This window comes from Miniopterus natalensis, chromosome 14, assembly GCF_054644295.1.
Source record: "Miniopterus natalensis isolate mMinNat1 chromosome 14, mMinNat1.hap1, whole genome shotgun sequence".
In the NCBI taxonomy this organism is placed as follows: Eukaryota; Metazoa; Chordata; class Mammalia; order Chiroptera; family Miniopteridae; genus Miniopterus; species Miniopterus natalensis.
Window position 1 is genome coordinate 41,451,123 of NC_142094.1, and position 21,551 is coordinate 41,472,673.

The 21,551-nt window shown below is 40.9% G+C and overlaps 1 protein-coding gene across 2 annotated transcripts in view; it reads right to left on the bottom strand.

The window, feature by feature from the left end:
* Positions 1-21,551, bottom strand: part of HPSE2 (heparanase 2 (inactive)) — a 403,699-nt gene that overhangs the window by 86,414 nt on the left and 295,734 nt on the right. For both annotated transcript variants that reach the window (XM_016219880.2, XM_087824495.1), the window contains exons 8-9: positions 16,664-16,770; positions 11,517-11,631 (exon numbers count right to left, since the gene is read on the bottom strand). In XM_016219880.2, the coding sequence (XP_016075366.1) occupies positions 11,517-11,631; positions 16,664-16,770 (222 nt within the window). The remainder of the gene's footprint in view (positions 1-11,516; positions 11,632-16,663; positions 16,771-21,551) is intronic.

The window sequence follows — 21,551 nt, forward strand, 5'->3', positions numbered from 1 at the left end:
GTTCTTGTGTTGTAACTTCCAATATACATTCCCTACTGAATGCATATTGGCGTTAATGTTTTACATGATTGTTCCGTGAATGTCCATAATATCCAGAGGGGATCTTCCTGATAAAGAAGAGTCACATGTAGAGAAGTAGTGGGACATGTAGTGGGCTGTCCCACTACTTCTACACATAGTAGGGATATTCACCCACTTCCCTATCTGATCTTGAGTGGTGCCAGGAGGGGGAAGGGAAACCACAGCTTTGATTAAGGTGTAAAAGGCAGCAGGGATAGTAAGAGACATATCCCAATGCGATAGCCCTGTATGTCCAGAAGAATGGGAACTGGACACACATGGTGGATTCCGTTATTCCTATAGCCGTACAATGTTCCAGACATTGTAACTGTAATTGAACCCACTGCACAGACTGATGGTCCTTGGTATGCCGTCTTGGACATTGTCAACACCTTTCCTAGTCCACTTGCCCTTGAGGGTAAGAGTCAAGATCAGTTTGCATTCTTGACAAAGCCTCCAACATGTCTGCAGTTATCTTCCTAGACATAAAATTAGCAAAGATACATTAATGATCTTCCAGAGCCTCTAGAAGCTTCCTCAAGAAGGGAAATGCCCTAGTGTGGCTCTTCCCAACAACTGAATTGACTTCTGGATCTGTCATCCATCATCACAGTGCTAAACATTAGGGGGTGGTCTGGCTCCTGCAGTGTTCATTGTTCTAGGAGGAAGAAGTTTTAAGTGGTCCCACATTCAAGGAGGTAGACATATACATATATAAAAACAGGTGAAATGATAACTGCCATAAGACTGGTAGATACTGTATTTTGCTCTGTTAATATATTCAATTTATAAGCAGTAAAACTAACGTGCTGCTGCATGAAACTGAAAATTTGCTCCTTTCTCCCTTTTTGCTTTCATTATTCAGTGAAAACATAAATGTAGAAGAGTCAGCCATGGTTAAATCCCAGGTTTTATCCCCTGGATTGTTATTTTACCAGTTTTTCTGCTTTCTTATTGCCATTTTTATATGCTTTGGCTGCTAGGGGATACAGCTGACTTGAATTCTTGACTTAACAAAGCTTTGGCAGAACCAACCAAAGGGATAATACAAAGTAGTAATGAAGAATCACAGAACTCAGAACCACTGGTTCTACCTTGCAGTGTTGCCTTGAGTAAGCTGCTGGACCTCTCTGGGCCTGAGTTTTCTTCTCTGCTAAACAGAATGGGTATATCTATCCTACCTGCCTTATCAGAAAGCAGAAAAGGCCTTGGAAATAAGCTGTGGAAACTTATAGTGGAACATAAGGAAAAAAATCAAAGAAACCAAAGATGAAAACTATTATTATACAGGTTTACAGAGTATGAAATGAGAGGTGGAGGATTTTGAAGATTCTAAAACAATCTATATGTGCTAAATAGCATTATTCTAACTGAAATATTTCCTGTTACTGATCATTTAGTAGTACCTGCCTGTTGGGATGGCTGTTTCCCAGGTGTTCCCATCTTTCTCAAGCTGTTAGAATTTCATCCAGCTCAAGGAATAATTTTCATATATTTAGAACAGATAATAATGGTTGCTGTCTTAAGCACTCACAAGAAGCTGTAAGATGTGGAGTGTTAGCAGCCCCATTATACAGATGGTAGAATATGAAGGAATCTGCTAAATGTGACCCAGAAAGAATCCAGATCTGTCTGACTCTAGAGCCCAGTTTCTTAAGCACTTAGCTATACTGGCTCCCTGTACTCAGTGTGCACACAGAACCTGACAATAAAAGTCTGTCTTCCATATTTCCATTACTGGGCATGCATTGCAGCTTCCAGAATCCCAGTCACTGAGCGTCTTTAGAATACAGTAAGGACTGACTATGAACATTATGAGGAATTTAAAGATAGGAGAGATGGCTTCTGTTTTAAAGGAGCTTACACTGAGAGAGGAAATCACACGTACTTGAACAACTCTAATAACAAAAGAAAGTCATTACTGCTGTAACAGGGCCACAAGAGCCTTGAAAAAAGAGGGATTACTCCCTGAATTATTTAAAAGTGAAATCGTGTAGTTTAATTCTATTTTAACAGGGTTTATTAATGTAAGCTCAGCTGAGATGTCTGTCTGAAGATATTGGTGTGGAAACCTTGAAGATGAATCAGAAAATGTTGGATTTGAAGGGGACCGCAGATCCTCAAGCTCACCCCCACATCTGAGACAGACCTGGCGTGCCCAGTGTTTCAGGATGAGTGAGTGGGTGGGAGAACCTGGAATCGGTTTCGAACTCCTGATTGTCCTCTCCTAAGGCACTCCTTCCTTCCTGCCGCGCAGCACGGCAGAGTCCTGGGGGCAACGAGCTTTCTCAGGAACATGTATTCTTTGGGTAACTAATATTACAAATGCCTACTAAGACATCTTGTTGCACAAGCCTTTATCAATTCTCCCTTCTAGATCCTACCCTCTAACCAATAGTAATATCCCCCACCTCAGAGGTATAAAAAGCCCATTGTTTGCTGTTCATTTGGAATCCTCCCTACCTCCCTTCTCTTCACAGATATTTATAGAGTACTTCCTATACAGGTGACCTTATTTTTGGTTCTGAGGATACTGATTGAACAAGACACACCTTAACATGCATCATCTATTAAGTCTCTCTCTAAAGCTCTGTTTTGTCACCCCAAAGAGATTGTAAACATGAAGAGAAGGATCTGACTTTATTCTTGATATCCCACAGTACCTGACACAGTACTTGGCTTTAGTGTATATCATAACACCCTAGCATGGAGGCATTAAAAAATTATCACTGACAGTTTCAAACATACATAAAAATAGAATACTATGACAAACTCCCAAATGTTTGCCACCAGCTTCCATAAGTATTATTCTGCTATTTTCATTTCAAAGCTTGCTAAGAGGTGACAGAGTGCACATGGAGACTGCCAGGTCAGTGATGGGGAAACACAGTAGGCATTCGGCTCAGTCAGGGATCCCAGATGGAAAGGCAGGCGGTGGGATAGCATTACTCACACGAAGGGTGAGAGACGGGAAGCAAAAGTTTGCCAAGCTTGGGGAGGGTATCGAACACAGGCAGCCTTAGATACATTGTACCAACCAGTTTGCTGGCTACCTCTGTGGGCAGAGCAGGCCTCAGGGTGGTCTTAGAGGCACTGCATGGCCTCTGATGTGTGACTGAGCCTCTTCCCCCTGAGACCTATGCGGATGTTACTCCCTTTGAGAGAAGCTCTGCTCTTTCACCAGCTCTTCCAACAGATGCCTCTTCAGTGAAGTACTCCTTGGCCACATTTTCTAAAAAGCTATCCTTTCATTATTCTTCAACATAGCAGCCTGCTTGCTTCCTAAACAGCATTCTGAATTTCATAATTAGTTATCTGTTAATGTTCTTGTTAATTTTTAATCTCTACTATACTGTGAACTCCAACGAAGGCAGGGACTTTCTTTCTCTTGTCTTCATCTCTGTTTCTCAGAAACTAGAACACATGTCTATGTATGTCTGGCATATAATAGATATGCAAATATTTTTCAAATAAATTAATGATAGTACTAAGTATTTTGTTAATATTTCAACGGTTGAAGCAAGGGTTGACTACAGTAGAGGAAAAAAGGTAATTTCTAATCTAATCAGGGCAAGTGAAAATCTCTAACCCAATGGCTCTGAATTTTGGCTGCATAATTGAATCACTTGGGAAGCTTTAAAAAATACCAACACCTGGCTCCTCTACAGACCATCTGAATCAGACTCTCTGGGGCTCAGCATAAGTATTTTTTAAAAGCCCTCGAGGTGACTATAATACGCAGCCAGGTTTGAGAGTCACTGCTTCAATGAAGAGAGGTTATAAGGATTTTGACACCAAGATGAGGGCAGTGAATTTTTCAGTGGAAGGCAAGTCTGCTCAATTCAAGCTGAGAGTGAGTTAACATGGTGTGTTCGATTCAATCCTTCCAATGCTTAAAACCAAATCAGAGATAAAGTAAGCAGAGACTGACAGCTGAAAGTTAGAGAATGAGGTACTTAATAACTGATAGATTTTTTTAAAATGATAGTGTAGTGCATTTAAATAAGAATTAAAAAAACAGAATAACTTTATTTTTTCTATTTCTATTTAAAAATACTGCTTTTATTTTTAAAATGACAACAAAAAACAATTCAATTAGAAAAACATAATGTATTCTCTTTGGCTTTCATGCTCACTTCTATCAGAGGCCTATTTGTTAATTCCTAACCATCATAATGAGACATCACTGTGCCTTAGTATTTTTAAATACAATATTTAAAAAGAAATCATCTTAAGTTTGTCATATTGTGGCACTTATGAAAGATCTTTCCAACCCACCACAGAGCATTCCATTTTGTCTCTCCCTCCTTCCCCACTCCCCTTCCTTTTTCTCTCTTCAGATTATTTTTAGATTATTTTCTGGTGTTTTAGGTGAGCTGATGAAGTTAGGGGAGGTGGAGCTCTTCTCATTTCCAGAGCTGGCCTTGCTCCTCCATCATCATAGGTGGCTTCGAGGATGGCACACTGTGCTCCTAAAGTCAAATGCAGTGAGGCCATAATTGCTTCTACTCCTTAATTTATTTAGGTTGCCGCACAATTTTCTGTAGCTGTAATCCCTCAGTATTGCAATCTGGGAGCAATATAAATGGTTGATGGCAGAGTGGGATTTTCAATTGTTGCTTCTCAGTGATTCACATAATGTGCTGTCGTTAGCACTCTGATGTGACATATCATGGTTTCCAGGGCTTATTGGGCCATTTATAAATACCAAATGAAGGTGTTAGAACTCGTATTGCAGGGCGGTTATTGCCTTAATTGCCTTCACTGGGAAAGGATGGCAGCATCTTCTCTGGAGGAAAATAAAATGTAATTTTTAGTTTGTCTTTAACCATTTGCAGTCTGTTCCTCTCAAGTGCAGGAATCACAGCTTTCCCTTTTTGTTCTTCTAATTTTCTACTGATAGAATTTTACAAAAATGTCTACTTCTCATACATTAGTTATGAGTTTAATTGATTTCTAGATATCTGTACAGATATTCAAATGTATATTACCTTACCACAGTTATGTTCAAGTTACTAATAATTATTATTGTAACTACAGAATTTTGTATTTTACAATGTGATTTTATAAATAATAATAACAGCTAACATTTACTGAGTACTTACTATGTGGTAAAAGCTACATACTCATGGGCTCAACCCTTTCCAGCTACCCTCTGAGATAGCATTATTATTGTCTCCATTTTAACAAGGGAAATTGAAGTTTACTGAGACTTAGGAATCTGCCCAGGGACATAGAGCTTGTAATTGGTAGAGCTGGATTTGAAACTCAGGTCAGTCTACAGCACTACATTAAAATACTCTCCATGCCCAGCCGCAGCACAGTTAGCCCCATTTTACAGAGCTGGAAAGTAAGACTCAAGCAACTGGAACCTTGTGGTGCTGCACTTTGAGCCTGCATCTTCTGATTTCAGGTGCACAGCTCTTTCTACTTCCAGAAGCAGCTTTGCTTCCATCAGAGTGAGCTGTTACAACTGCTAATGTCTGTCGCTGACATCTCCTGCACATCCCTCAGGCTGATGAATAAGCAAAGGATTAGGACTGTAGTAAAAAATCAGAGGGGCTTCTAGAGCTGCCTGCCTAGTAAGACAATGCAGGCGCAGGCTTTTTCTGGGAAGCCAGGGTTTGGAGACACAGAGGAGGAAAGAAGCAAGTCATGCCCACTGGGCATGTAGCCCAGGCGCTTCAGCCACGACCGCAGAGCCGGGCCTGAGTCCCAGTGATTGATCCTGCAGCCCAGGACGCCCTTCTCTCAGCAGCTGCAGGTCTCCACAAAGGAAGGCTGTGCATGGAGAAGTTTTTGTCAGGGCCACTAATGAGAGGATTGGGTTTCACATCACAGCTACCCCTAAACAGGTACACTCTGCTTCTTTCATCTTCCTGATGGCTCCCACGGGAAAGCAAATAAAGAGAAAGGAAGCTACACCAAGAAACAGGTCACAGGCTGGTTTGGCTGGGTTTTGTACCTCCCCTGCTTGACCACCTCCAGCTTTGAAGTTCTTTCATTTACACTCAGCCTGTGTGGCCACTGGACAGCAATGGGAAAAGCTTGCGAAGTAATTTTTCCTAATTCATTCACCATGGCTCCCTGGGAAATGAACGCCTCTGTAGCTTTGCACATGCTACTGGCTGTGTGTGGAAGATCTTTCCCAGGCCGCAAACTATTCTTCCTATGCTTAGCTTGTTCTTCCCCTTCAAGATCCAGCTCAGGTGCTGTCTCCTCCAGAAAGACTTTCTTGCTGCCTGATGCCTGCCTGACATAGGCTGGCTTCTGTTCCTTTTGTCCTGACAAAGTGTTTCTGCCAGTTCCTGCTGACCCATCTGTCTCCCATCCACACCATAAGCTCCTTGAGGGCAAGAGAGTGCCTCCAGTGTCCAGCACAGCATCTATCTGGCATGTAGCATGAGTGTAATAAGTCTTTATAAATGAATGAATCAATGAATGATAAATTAATTAGGCTGGGATTACATTTACTTAACTATTTAAAGCACTTAATCTTTTCAAAATACTCTATTTTTAAAAAATAGCCTTTATTTTTCAGATTATAAAAGTAGTAATGCTGATTATAGCAATTTTACATACCCCAAAAAATCCACGAAGAAGAAAAATAAAAGCTATCTGTAATTCCACTACCCAAAGAAAACCACTTTTAACATTTAGATGTAGTCTTTTCCAGTAATTTTCTATGTGTACATGTATACACAAAATCAGAATCCTATTGTCATATCTAATTTTCTCAAGGATTGTAACAGTATCTTTTGAAGGTAGATAGAGGAGACATTTTTATCACAATTTAAATGATGAGAAAACTGGAACGCAAAGATACATATCTAATTAATGGCAGAGCTGGGACTAGAATCATGAATCTTTTCATTATACCAGGCTCCCGCTGCTTCCCTTGAGGCCTCCTAATTTGGTGGCGTTCTTCATACAAGAAGAAATGGACTCAGACAATAGTGTGGTGAAGGCCTGGGGGGAGTGGGGGGTGGGGTGGAGGGGGTCAATGAGGAAAAAAATAAGGGGACATCTGTAATACTTTCAACAATAAAGATAAATTTTAAAAAGAAAGAAAGAAATTGTGCATCAGTCCAGCATCAATAGAACATGGGTTTGCAACTGGATGTTATTCCTCAGGAAGGGGCAGATTTCAGTTGATCCTGCATCCATATCATGGTTGTGCACTAATGTTTCAAAGGGAACAAGAATGGTGTACCTAGAGTCTTAGTCCTGTAATAGGCTAACTAGCGAAGCTAGGCAGGCATCATTAAGACTCAATTTCTTTCCAATGGCCAAATGACATCTGAACGGTGGTGGCTTGGCTCAGATTCTATTGCTATGGAAACCACAGCCATAGGTTTAATCCCACCATAGACTAGTGAGTTGTGCTGCAATCCATGACCACTGACGGGATTCCAGAACAACGTACGCAACAAGTGTTCAATAAGTGCACACTGGACTGAACTGAAAGCTTATTGTTATTCAGCAGAAGTCAGCAAAAATGAATGCTGACAGCAAATATAAATATTCTGCCACTATGCTCAGTATAGAAAAGGCAACCCAGCTGAACTAGCTTTCTATTTTATTCTAAATAGAGGACTAAGTTGTAATCCCTCAAATGCAGACACATACCAGATTGTTAGCTCTGCAGATGAGGGGACCGTATCTTATTTATCTGCCTATCCTAGCACAGAACCAGACACATTTGAAGTGTCAATGTTTTTTGAATTGAATTATATTTGCTAGGCTGGTGTGGGAGTTAAGAAGATGTTGACTAGTATTTCATCATTCCTTTCCCTGAGAGCTCTGTAAATCAAGCTCTTAAAAAAAAAAAAAAAGCAGCAAGCTAAATTCCAAAACCCTCTCTTAGGAGAATGCCCACGACTGGTGGGGTCTGGACTATGTCCACTGGATGTGCAGATCTCTTCTGCACAAACATCACTTACTCCCGAGGGAGCCCATGACTGGCCGGCTGGCTGTGGAGACTCACACGTTCTCTCTTTCCCAATGGCACGGGGGTCAGGGGAAAAGGGTAGGAGTTGAGTGATGAAGCACTGCTGAACTTAATGTTCTCTTCTTCCCAGGAGAAGGAAAATCTCACAACAGGAGAAGAGTTGGCACTTTTCTGGAAGAACCATAAAGAACATGGATGTAGTTGAAAATGATCTTTTCTGAAGACAAGTTTTGTGTGTGTGTATTTTTAAAGGGCCATCCTCAGATTCTCTCTTACCTTAGATTGGAATGGTGCTATTGGACTGGCTTTGTCAGAGCTGAGCTGGAATCCTACAAACTGGGGTTAAAGTTGACTGAGTTGGTAGAAGGGTAATATGGGATATTGGGTTGAGGAGTCATTAGGCATGATCCTCACTTTTAAAAAGTTTATCCTAGAACATTAACAAAGATAAAACCAAACTGGTATTTTCTAATAAAAACCTTTCCTGAAATGTACTAAGCTAGGTTTGAAGGAGCTAGAATAGAAAATACTGATTTTTCTGGAAGGCAACCAAAACACAACTCAGTAATCCCCTAAGCTCCTAACAAATTCTCTTGAAGATTTAATCACAATATAAAACCCACAAGCTTTTATTGGCAGTGTTTGGTTATCAACTGTACAAGACTGTGAAGTGGCGTCCTATACAATTCCCAGGTCTGTCTCCATTACACATTCTGGGGCTGTTGGCAAGGTCCATCAGATTGGTGCCCTGGTCTAGCCTAGTAAATTCTTTCCAGGGGACTTAGGACACACTCTCCCAGCTGCCAAGTTCTCTACTTATAAGATGCAGAATTTATTAGCACAAAGAAAGATAAAAAGAGTCTGCTACCTTTAAGTGCTGTTACATATAGTTTCTTTATTAGACTTGGTGCTTCCAGAAATGCAGCTGCCCAGCTCATTTGTGCTAAATCAGTGGGATTTGTTTTAGCTTCCTGTGAACTTATGTGAGCTCTGCTCCCACCACGTATCAACCAAGGTCTCTTGTGCGACGCTTTCAAAGGAAGTCACCTGCAGCAACTCTCACTTGGGGAAAACAAAGCCATGAAGACTTGCATCTTTAACCTACACACGGCCATGCTTTGGAATCCAGGTTTGTCCAGTTCTGGAAATCAAGCCTGTCTAGTCACCCAAAGACCATCTTTTTCTTGCCTACGTTTTCTTCTTTCCAATTCCTTAAAATGCCTATTTCCATCTCAAGACCCAGTTCTGAGGCAAACACTGGCCTCAGACCATAGCACAGACACAACAGAGAGCACTGCAAGAAGCAGTGCAGCATGGTGAAAGCAAACAGGATCTGGAGCTGAGAAACCCTGAGAGTTCCAGCTCTTACCACTTGTCTGACCTGGGATAAGTCACTTAAAAACCTTAGTTTCTCTTCAGCAAAATAAGTATAAATAGTCATACTATCAGACTCTCTTCAGAGCAATTATGCCAAAGTGTAATTATTTTGTTTGAATGTTTATTTATTTTCCATTTCTCAATATGTGTCACTAGATTATAAGCTTTAAGAGTCCCTTCGCTTTTCGGTTCACCACAGTAGCCATTGCACATGATCAAGAAAAATGAGTAAGATTTGAATGAATGAAGAAAGGAATAAAGCAAGAAGGAAAGGAAAAAGGAAGGACGGAGGGAAAGGAGGGCAGTGTTAAGAGCATTACTGATGTACTGTATATGAAAGTGGTCTGTAAATTAAATACTGTCCAAATTATTGAAGAAATTATGACTCACATTTGATGCATTAATTACACCAGGGTGATCTTTTAAAAATGTCACATCCCTCCATAAAGCCGTCCAGGTGCTTTTCACACTACTTACAGTAAAAGTCAAACCCCTCTTAGCTTACAAAGCCCTATATGATCTGACTCCAGCGGCGCCTCATGTCCCACCAGTCTCCCCTTCCCTGTCCCCCATCACTCAGCTATTCTTGTGTTTCCTCAAACACATCTGCTGTGAAGCCTTGATGCCAGCCTCTTCCCCCTCCTGAAAGCTCTTCTGCAAAATCCATATGGCTGGCTCCTTATCATTGGGCTCTTAGCTTAAATGTCACCTTCTCAGAGAAGCCTTCCTTCTACACGCCTCTGAAGGAGCCATCACTGACTCACTGTTATATAGTACTCTATTATTTATATATTCACTTACCTATTACTAGTCTCCTCCTTACTACCTTATGATCATTAAGTATTTTTGTGTGACATTATATTTGTTTAAGATACTTTTCTAATTATTATTTTATCTCCACAAGTTTAGGAGCTCAAAACAAACACAAAACCCTATGGTTCCAGACTGAAATATCCTCTCCACCCCTCCATACCCAGCCCCACACACACTTTGAGAGAGGTGTCCTGACCGTGTGAATAAAAGCAGATGTGCCCGTCAGTTTTAGTATTGTGATTTAATTGGAGTGATGTGCAATCAGAGTTGCAATAACTGTTCAGAACTCTGACTAGAGGAATTGTTCTGAGACATGGAAACGGTGCTGCTGGGTGCCTAGCTGTTTTCTGTTCTAGGCTTGGAGGCCTCCTGGCTTAGGCCTGAGAACAGGCAGAGGAAAACGAATGGCAGGAACACTCACTGGTTCCACTGGGTCTGTTTACTGTGAATCCTGGGGAGAACCGTAATTCTGTAGAAAGAGCACTGGACCAGGGCACAGAGACAGGTTCTACCTGCCCACTCCTCCCACCCCCAGGCTATCAGTCCCTCTGTTACATGAGGTGGAACTAGATCATCTCCTAGCTCTGACATTCTATGGGTTAATGAGAGTAGTCTGACCTTGCACCATGAGCAACATGTCTGTGAAAAGGATGGCCCATGTAATATTTCTGATAGGCTCAGCTTTTCCGGACTAAGTTGGATTCCTTTGACTGGTCAGTAGTGGACAAACCCAGATCTCTGCTTCTGCCATTTTTCCTTAGCTTTCCATTTACTTTGCTTTGCTAGAGAAGTTGGTGCTTTGGGCAAATCCCCTATTGTCACATAGGGATCAACATCTAACTATAAGTGCATTTCATTCAGCCACTCTACAAGAGATGAGCTCCTACTGTATCTGATCTTGGCCAACACTCTCCCATCTGCTTTCAACATGTTGCATCTGACGTTAACTAATGTCTCCTATTAGCATTAAAGAAAACAATCTGGAAAAATTCACTCTCAAGCAGAGTTCAAACAGGCCACAAGTAGATGTGGAATCTCAACTGCACAAGGTTTCTTAAAATTATAGTAGTAAATAAATGCATAAATATGTTATTTGTAAATGTATATATGTGTGTATATGCATACATGCACATGTAGAGGTGTAGGTGGTGGGGGTTAAGCCCAAAGTCTGTGAAATAGGTCAAGAATGCTTCCGTCCAACTTATGAAAGTAACTGGTAACAGAAGAAGAAAAATTCTCCCAGTGTGGAAGAAGGCGCGATCAAAAGAACTGAATGACATGGGAAAAGAGCTGGGAATCTTTATCTCACACTTACTGGTAGTGGGTTAAAATTCTGGTCCACGAGGTGATTGTATCCATGGTCAAAAAATGAGTGCCGTATCACAACATCAATGCCCTGATTGGCCAGCATTCCTAAAGTGTTCAACCATCTAAAAAGCAGGGGGAAAAAGCTACATCAATACATTTGAAATAGCATATAACCACTCCCACCACCAAATTTACCTCATACTTTAAAGGAGAAGATTACTTTAAGCATTGAATACACAGCTGGAAGAGATTTTAGAGATTATCAAATCTAACCTCTCATTTTATAGGAAAAGAAACAGAGGTTCAGGAGAGTAAAATGAATTGCCCTTGGTCATAAATAGTTTGTTGCTAATGACTTATCTCTTATTCTTGTAATATTCAAAAATAACACGAACACCCTGGCCTCTTGTAAGCCGCATTATTACCCCTGGCCACAGGATACAGTCACAGGAGCACATACTCTGTACTTTCCATCATGTGAACTCTGCTGCTTATACCCTATCACTGTGCATGTACCTTTCATGTGTCTCTAACTCAAATACTCTTATGACCTGTGCAAGAGTGGGCCAGTCATTTGTATTCCTCATATATTACTATCAGCAATCAATGCATTAATAACTGCCCTTGGCTCTATAACTAAATGTACAGGGATTCAAGTACGCTGCCATCACATACATGTCGCAGTGGAGGACCTGCATTGCTCACTTATCGCATGCCCCACTATGCCAGCCACCCACTTTCCAGGGCAGGCTATCCTTCAAAAATACTGTTCTCTTAGTTCTTTCAACACCCATGCTAACTCTGCCTTCATTGCTTACAAATTCAGTTCATTCATTTATTCATGAATTCATTTACTTTTCTCTTTCTCTATGTATTCCTACTTCTGAAACTTAAGGAAACTTCAAATTGTAATAATATATGTGTAAGAAATGTGACTGAGAGCTTCAGTCTTCTCATTGTAAAAGATAAGGAAGGCATTTCACAATCTTTCCTCAGCATATCTGTCATGTCTTCTTCCCTCTCCTCTCACCCGAACCCCATTCCCCAGGCTCTAAGCCACATGAAGCCACTCTTGGCTGCCCAAATACACCAGGCTTTCACATGCTTACCTGAGTTTTTATACATCTTTTAACTTCTGCACAGTATTCACTTCCTCTCTTCCTCTAACCCATCTCACCTGGCAAATTTCTTTCCATCGGTTGCTCTGCTAGCCATTGTCACTTCCTCTAACTTCTGCCTCCCCAGTCAACAGTAGTACCTTCCTCCTCTGTACTTCCCAGAAGTCTTGCTCAGACCCTTTGCCAGCCCACTAAAAGATAATCACTTGCTTACTTCTCTGCCATCTCCCAGTTGGTTGTAAACTCATCAAGAACAGACATATGTTTTAGGTTTTTACCCAAAACACCCATCACAGTTCCCAGTTCACTGTAGGTGCTCAATACTCTTTATTATGTTGAAAATGATCTGGATCAAATTAAATTCTAGGAACTTTAGGAATCACCACTCAGCATACTAGAGACATATGCATAGTTATGGTTTCCCAAATCTGAAACCATATGGAGCTCCAAACCAGTGACTTACAGAATTAAAGTTTCCCCTTCCTGGAATAAAGAGCACTGCTAACTTTTATACTGTGAATGGATATCATTGGTATTTTCAAATATTTTTCACATTCACAGTTATATTTTATTCTCATAAAAACTAACAAATATTTACTGATAGAGTTACAAACACAAAACAAAACAACGCAAAACACAAAAACAAAAGTTTTAAATGTAAAAGGAAATTTAACGATAATGTAAAAGAAACTCTTTTGTTGTTGTTTTGATTGGGACATTGTAACCCAGGGAATTGAAATCACTTTTGGAATATCACATGCCTAAGCTACTTGACTTTGTTATTTTTACTCATTTAGCAGCCCTGTGAAATCAGGATAACAGGGTTAGCTTTTTCTTTGAGACAGCACTAAGTGTCTTGTGGTAGAACTATATAACATGAGTTCTGGACGGATGCCTCCTAAATCAGTGTTCTTTGAGTGTGAAAATAGCACAAATGCAATAGGGTCTATAACTAACTAATATTTATCTATGAAAGCACATGTGTCTTAGTCTCCTTTCTAGCCCTCTCCTTGTTGAGTGAATGAAGAAACAGTGATGAATAAATACCTCATCACGTATATGTGAACCCCTATACCTACCAGCCTCTGGACGTCAATACAAGACCATATTTTGGTATTTTTATCTATGAAAAGATCCCACTTGTTGACTCATTATTCACCTAACAATATTAATTAATCAACTGTCAATGCCAGGCCTTGTTCTCTGCATTGAGGATAGGTTTTTTAAAGTGCTGTGTGACCATGTAAGTCATTTGCAAAGCACTGGATATGCAAATACCTGTACATTCACATTTACAGGGATGGTATCAAATTCCTCCTTGTGACCTCTGCAGAGCCTAGCACAGTGGTCTGCAAAGATTTTATATGCATATATACATAATTAACAAATAAATGTTAATTAGTAAGTCTGATTTTTTGCTATTACATGGGGAGCCTTTGAAGGAACTCTACCATGAGAGGGAAGGATACGCATCCTCCTCTCCAAGCCCGTGTCCTACATGCACGTCCCTGCAACATTCAAAAGTGACTAGAGTCAGAACCCCTGCTTCCCCGTGGCTTTTCAGAGTAGATGGTTAGTACTGAAGTTATCTTTATCTTCCTCCTGTAATAATAAGCCCCGTGAGGAAGAGATAAATGATGTTCCAAGTCTCCCTTTTATGCTCAAGTAGAGAAGGTGGTAAGCTAGCTGAAATTTTCTACCATGGATGCTACCACAACCATTATTTTCCATTCCACAAAAACTTATTGAATATCTACGATGTTCCAGACATCACTAGAAGCTGGAGACCCAATAGTATGCCAAGGGCATATTGTAGTGCATCAAAGAATCTCAAAGCCCTGGTGGGGAAAATTACCCATGAATACTTGGCAGGGAAGAATTCTGATTCCTCACTGCATGGGTGTGCATGCTAGTAAGCTCACAGTTATGCCATGTACTGAAAAAGGTTAAAAAATGCCTTCTTTCCAATTTATTTCTAACTTTCTGGAACTTCCTATAATGTTTTACTTTATTTTTTTCCTAGGAAGTAATTGATGCCCCTTGAAGAAAACTGAACTCAGAGGACACAATGCTGGGTAGCTGTCAGTGGAGTTGAGAGCAAATGGGTGGTAAAGAGGTAAGAAAGAACACCGGGAGCAGAGTGAGCTAGTTTTCATATGGTCTGTGCCAATTAAGCAATGGGTATCTGAACTACGACTAGAACCTAAACAACTATGTTTATCTGTGTTCTGCAAAATGACTGCAGAGATCTATGGATACTTGATGCTCATGAAAAGACAGGTCTCTCTCCAGCTCCCTCCATGAAGGTCTGTGGTATTCCTCATTTCACATCATTCCCTAAAGGAAAGAATGCTCATGGAAACAGTGCAACTGGGCTGCTTGCTGGGCACTACAGCAGAGTTCTTTTGCAACAACTGAGCAAGAGCCATTCCACTGCTGATGCCAAGAGGTCCCCTGTAGTACTGACTGCCAATCTGGCTTCTTACCCTTGCCCCAGGGCTCACAGTGAAACCCAGCGGGGAATATATTTTTGAAAGAAGACTCGCAGCAACACTGCATCAAATGCTGTTCACTCCATTTCACTCATCTGAATGCTCATTGAACAACTGCTCCATGCCACTTAAGGCGAGGTGCTAAGGACACATGGATGGGAGACCCAGGGTGTCATGGTGAGTTACACTGACTCAATATCTTCATCTGCACTTGCAAGATTCCATCTGTAAAGGCAATCTACTTGCCTGGCCTGATTTTTCCTCCACAAATGTATCAAAGGAGCTTCTTAGGAGAACCTTGCTTAGCCAAAAAGCCAAGACCATAGGACTAGACTTAGATCAGGTTAGTCCGTGGTCCTGAGGGGTTTGTCCCTGCTATGTAACACTGGCAGGCCAGTCACAGGCCCTTATTCTTCTGGCTTAAATTGTTCTCTGGACAACTGCAGTAGCCTTCAAATTCATTTTCCCATCCCTTCCCTCTCCAAACTCTTGAGTATACTATTACCAAAGCCAATGTTTTAAAATACAGGTCAGATGGTGTCTCTCTCCTCCTCCAAAATCTTCACTGACTGGCCACCGAGTCTAGAATAAGGCCTCATTTCATCTGCCTGGTTTTCAAGGCATTCCATGATTTGATGGTAAGCCCTCTCCCAAGTCTCAGCCTTCCTCCATCCCTGCAGATGCCAAGGCTTTTGTCACACTAATCATTTCTCCTCCACTGTTCCTTTGCCCGTAATATTCCTTCAGCTGAGAATGCTCCCTGTCCTATCACCACCATTCTCCACCAACAGGAATTAGAGCAATGTCTCTTTGTCCCATGCAAATGCCACTTTTCCCATGAAGCCCTTCCTGATCCTCCCAGTCAGAGAAATTCTTGATTCCTTTGCTTGTCTATCACTTTTCTTTTATAGACAGACCCTGTGAAAAGTGGTGTGATATAGCAGCAAAGAGGCTGGACTCTGGAGCATGCTGCATGGGCTCCAGTCTAATCTCTGTCACTAACTAATAACAGCATCTACGTCACTGGGTTGTTATAAAGTATCTATTTCACTGGCTGTTAAATTATTAGCCATGTATAAAGCACTTTAGACAGTGCTTGGCACATAGGAAGCAGGATAGAGTTAAAATTATTATCATCATGGCACTTGTCTTCATGAGTTTACTTATCTCTTGTCTCCCTTCCTCCAATGTTAAGCTTCTGGAGGGCAAAAACCTTGTGTTACTCTTACCCATCTCCCAGGACTATAGAGAAAATGTATGCTGTCAGCATTGTGTTTTGCACTGGAGACATTAAATAAACATTACTTTTATGACGACTGCTGCTACTATCTTGTTCTGATGCCTGTGCCTGACATTTTCATATCTAGAGAAGTCTCTGATCACTGTCTACTAAATGGTTAAAAACATTCACAAATAAATGAATGAAGAATTTTCAACAGGAAATGACCTCCCCCTCTCATGGGCAGAATACTGAGCAACTGTGGAAGTTGCACTGTCCTTCTTTCCTCAAAGTCCCTGGGAGTGAAATTGCAAGTGTTACTCACAAGAATCCTGCAGCATAGGAATCTGATAGGTTGTTTGTGCCTCCAGCTGAGGTGGTCACCACACCTTCAAGCCAAATCTTCTTCCCTGGGGTATATGTATTAACCACCTGTTCACACAACAAAAGCAGAAGGGGATAGTGAGATTTTTAAGAGCTGTTCCCCAATGAGAAGAAACATATTCCCTTAAGGAAATTCCTTCAATCTCTTGCTCCCGGGTGGTAATGACCTGTGCTTTTTTATGTTGATGCACCCCACATATGGTGACCTGGTGTTCACACGTGCATGCACGCACATGCACACACACACACACGTGCGCGCATTAATATTGACACATGTCCATTCAAAGAAATGATCATTTTTTTCCTAAGTAAGTCCAATGTGACAAGAGAACAAGTGAATATTCCAGGACATAAACTAACTGCAACACCCTTCACTGGAAAATACAAATCTATGATATTTTCATATTAACAAGCATTGAGAAGCAAATTTTCTTAATGGTCTGTTATAGCACATCCATGGATGAGTGCACTGTCCATGCATTAGAAGTCATGAATGATGAGAGAGGGCAGAGTTCACTGTCTGGAGAAGTATTTTACAATTACCAGGGCATGTGTACATATTACAACCAAATTTTGGAATAAGTGCAATACATGTAAAGAGAAAAATCACTGACACACAGGTGAAATATCCTGCACAGGGAGCACTCTTCCAAGCAAAGGCAAAGCCTCTTGTCAGAAGGTGGTCCTCTGAAGTTTTGAAATGGCCCAGTCTCTGATCCACAAGTTGGAGACTAGCCAAACTATTCCGATCAGAGCTCAGATCCTTTGGAAAGCAATCTGGTAATACTTAGGGATAATGTTGTACACTGCATAGCCTCTGAAAGCAGAGCCTGAGACAAAGGCTTGTCTATAGGTAGTTCATTTGGGAAGTAATATCAGCAGGAATGAGGAACTGGGGGACTGAAATAGGGAAAACCAGTGCAAGGAAGCATTTAAAGTTGGCAACCAATGCTGGCAATTCATACTCAGTTCCATGGAGATCTTGGTAAGAGCCTTGTGAACTGTACCTCAGAACTGTCACCCAAGGGGGAACAAGGGGAAGTATTTATCCCTTGGCTGATATCCTCCCAAAGGTCAAGAGTAGCCTTGTGACTATTAATTCCCTTCCCCTGTTACCCCATTTCATTGTGCAGGCCTGAGTGCTGAGTAGGTTCCCTGTGTTCCATATCTTTGCCTTAGAGAAGTCCCAGGACAGGAAATGGGGGCGGTGGGTGTGTGTGTGTGAAGCCCTACTGCACCACACCAGCACCACGCTGGTTGCAGCCTGTGCACCTATCTCTGGTCTCCACAGAGATGGCTAGAGCAGGAGGTGGGACTGAGAGGGTGCTGGTTATGCACAAGAGGTGCTGGATGACTATAATAGTGCACTGGTTAGGTCCCATGGCCCACCAATTCCTCTCCAGTATATATAGACTAAATAAACTTTCTCTTAGGTCTCTAAGGAGAAAAGTATGAGAATGTTCACTATGTCTGTGCAGGTGTCCATTGCTAGAGGAACAGAAAAGTAAAATGTGGTGGATACATACCATAAAATATTATGCAGCATTACAGCAATAAATTCAATGTAAAACCAGCAACATGAATAAGTTTTAAAGGTTTAGTGGTAAGTTAAGAAAATAGTAACAAAATGAGACTTATGGCCCAGTATTATTCATGTAATTGCCAATTCACACCCAATAACACTAAACAGTATTTAAAGATACATGTCTCTTAAAGACATATATCAAACACATAAGGAAGTCATATATTTGAGGGAGGTACATATGAGTGGGGATTAGAGGTGAAGGTGAAAATTAAAACAAAGCAGATCTTTGCATGAACTGATGATAACAGTTTGCTATAGTATAGGAATATGATTTTAATTAATTCTCTGCACCTCAGAAAACTCATATAATTATACACATACACATACACATATACATATACGTATATAGAGACGCATATATGTCATAACTTTCCTCTTTCCCAAGCCCAGATGGGTAGACATCAGCAAACAGATTTCTTTTTTTGTTTTTTTAATCTCCTCCTAGGTACAGCTCGTTTCCCTTTTCCTCCATTTACTAGAGAATTTGTATTACTGGAGACCTATTTCAAAATCAGAGTTGGCAAAGTGCTTGACTCTTTCAGGAATATAGTTGTAAAAATATTTCAAAAATTTTAGATGAAATAGTGATCAAGAATGAAGGAGAAACCCTGAGAATTAATAGTAGAGGTCAAATTGGAATGTTGTTAAAGATTAAATAAGAATCCCCACTTGTACCAGAAACAGAAGAGTCATTGAGGACACCACAAACAGGTCTCTTCCCCTTCTCAACACTACTCATAGTGCCTAACCCACGTGGAATTGAAAGTAGTATAACAAAGAAAGCTAGGAAAACACTTTAAATAATCAGAAGACAGAGCCATATCGTGAAATTAGACTACATCAATGATTCCTCTTAAAATATACTTGTGTTAGCCCTGGTCAGCGTGGTTCAGTGGTTACAGTGTCAGCCCACGCACCGAAGGGTTGCAGGTTCGATTCCCGGTGAAGAGCACATACCTGAGTTGCAGGTTTGATCTCCGGCTTGGTTGAGGCATGTGTAGGAGGCAACCAATCCTTGTGTCTCTCTCACATCGATGCTTCTCTCTCCTCTCTCTCCCTCCCTTCCTCCCTTTCATTCTCTCTGGAAATCAATGGAAAAAATATCCTCATTCCTGGGTGAGGAATATATATCTACACCTGTGCTAGAAAAATACCTGTGCTCTTGATAAACTTTGTACTTTCTTTATGACTAAGTAGAGCTGAGTAATGGTGTTTTTTGTGTTGTCTTTGGCTTCTAGGATATACAGAATTTAATTTTTGCTCAAAGACAATTATTGAAATGAAGCAGTTAGAGAAAAGGGGTTTGGTTAAACAAAACAAAACAAAAAGATAAATACTACAGTATAATGAGCCTTGAAATCATTAAACTGAAAGAAGACAGACACAAAAGGCCACATATTATATGATTCCATTTATATGAAATACCCAGAATAGACAAGTCCATGGAGACAGAAAGCAGATTAGTGGTTTCCTAGGGTTGGAAAAGGAGAGGGAGGAGAAGAGAGGGGGAGGATGGGAATGGGGTTTCTTTTGGGGATGATGAACATGTTCTAAAATTAAATAGTGGTGATGGTTTCACAATTCTGTGAACATACTAAAAGTAACTGAATTGCATAGTTCTAAAGGATAAATCTTATGGTATGTGAATTACATTTCAATAAAGCTGTGTATGTACATTTTTTGATATTTAAATTACCTAATAATTATAGAGCATTTGGAAAAGTGTCTGGTATATGGTAAGCTCTTAAAGTGCAAATTACCTAGGCCACTCTCCTTGTTCAAAGTACATTTGATTATGCTTGGATCAATCTAACATTAGAGCTGCTTGCTTTTCTTTTGGACACAACACTTGTAGTGGTAGGTAATAGGCCAGATGTATGCTAAGGAGCAGAGAAAGGCCGGTTTAAAACTTCAAATACACATGGATCACTCACATTAACATAATTAGCATTCCGAATAGTTCATTTATCCAATCTCAACACAGGAACAACTCCTGTATTCTTCTAGAGAAGTCACATGAACAAAAACTACACAGTGAGGTAGGACTTAGTTACAAAATCTAAACAAGTTATATGAAATGTTCTGTGGGAAAGAGATTTCTATAAAGTACTCATGTTAAAGGTTCTGGGAGTAGTTGGTACAGATCAACAAGGGTATCCTGAGCATTTACTGTTTGGAACATGGTGAGAGGCTTGGTAAACTGTATGTCTACCATGAGCAGAGAAGACCATTATGGTGATGTGGTGGGAAGGTACTGAGGCTGGGCACTGGGTGGGACTGGGGAAGAAATCGGTATGGGCAGACTAGGAGAGAGAAAAATCAGGAAAACCAGATGGAACCACCTGCAAAATTCTCTCAGAAAGTGAAACTCTAAGAAACTGAGGGCTATAGTTCAGCACTGCGGTTTTCTGCGTAAATATGATTCTCCCTGTGCTGGAAGAGAGAAAATTGCAGGACTGGAAAAAACAAGGGTACGTTCCTGGTGAGAAATGATGTGCCAATGAAGGTTATTTTAAGGAACACATTGTCTGGGGGGAAGGTGGGGAGTACAAATGCTGAGATTACTGATGTGAAAGTAGAGGGAAGTTAAGTGGTTGGCTCCCTTTCAGCAGTTCTTTGTTCCAAATAGACTTGAGCCATTGGACCCATGTAGACAAGGGAGTTTTGAGGCACCCACAGAACAGCTCACCAAGTGACTAGTGGCTGACCAGAATCCTCGGGCCTGTTGGGGGCAGGGTGGTGTGAAGGGAAACCCAGCTCCTTTCCCTCATATTTTGGGGTTGAAAGCATCAGGACTATTTCATGCTGAAGGAGGAGGGCCGAGAGAGAAGAGAGAGGTTAGGAAAAACAGCACTGATTTTTTTTTTAAGTTTTATTTTCTCTACCACTTTGAATTTTTTTAAAAAGAAAAAACAGCAAAAATAGAAAAATAACCACTTATGTGGCACAGTTTCAAACGTGGACTTCCTTTTCCTGTTTCTCCAAAACTGTGACTTAAGTCTTTAAAAAAGACTCCTGAGAGCCTGGTCTCAGCCACTGGCTGTGCAAGAGATGGTAGCCTTGTAGCAGCAGACATGTTGTTTATGGTTATCCAAACCCAACACCTTCCTTAATGAGAAAGGAAGCAATAAAACAGAAACAGTGGACAGGCCAGCTGGGCTAATCAGCCCTGGCAGGAGGCCCAACCTCCAAAGAAGCTGGAGTCCATTAATTCCAGCATCTCATCTACTCAGAAATCAACCTT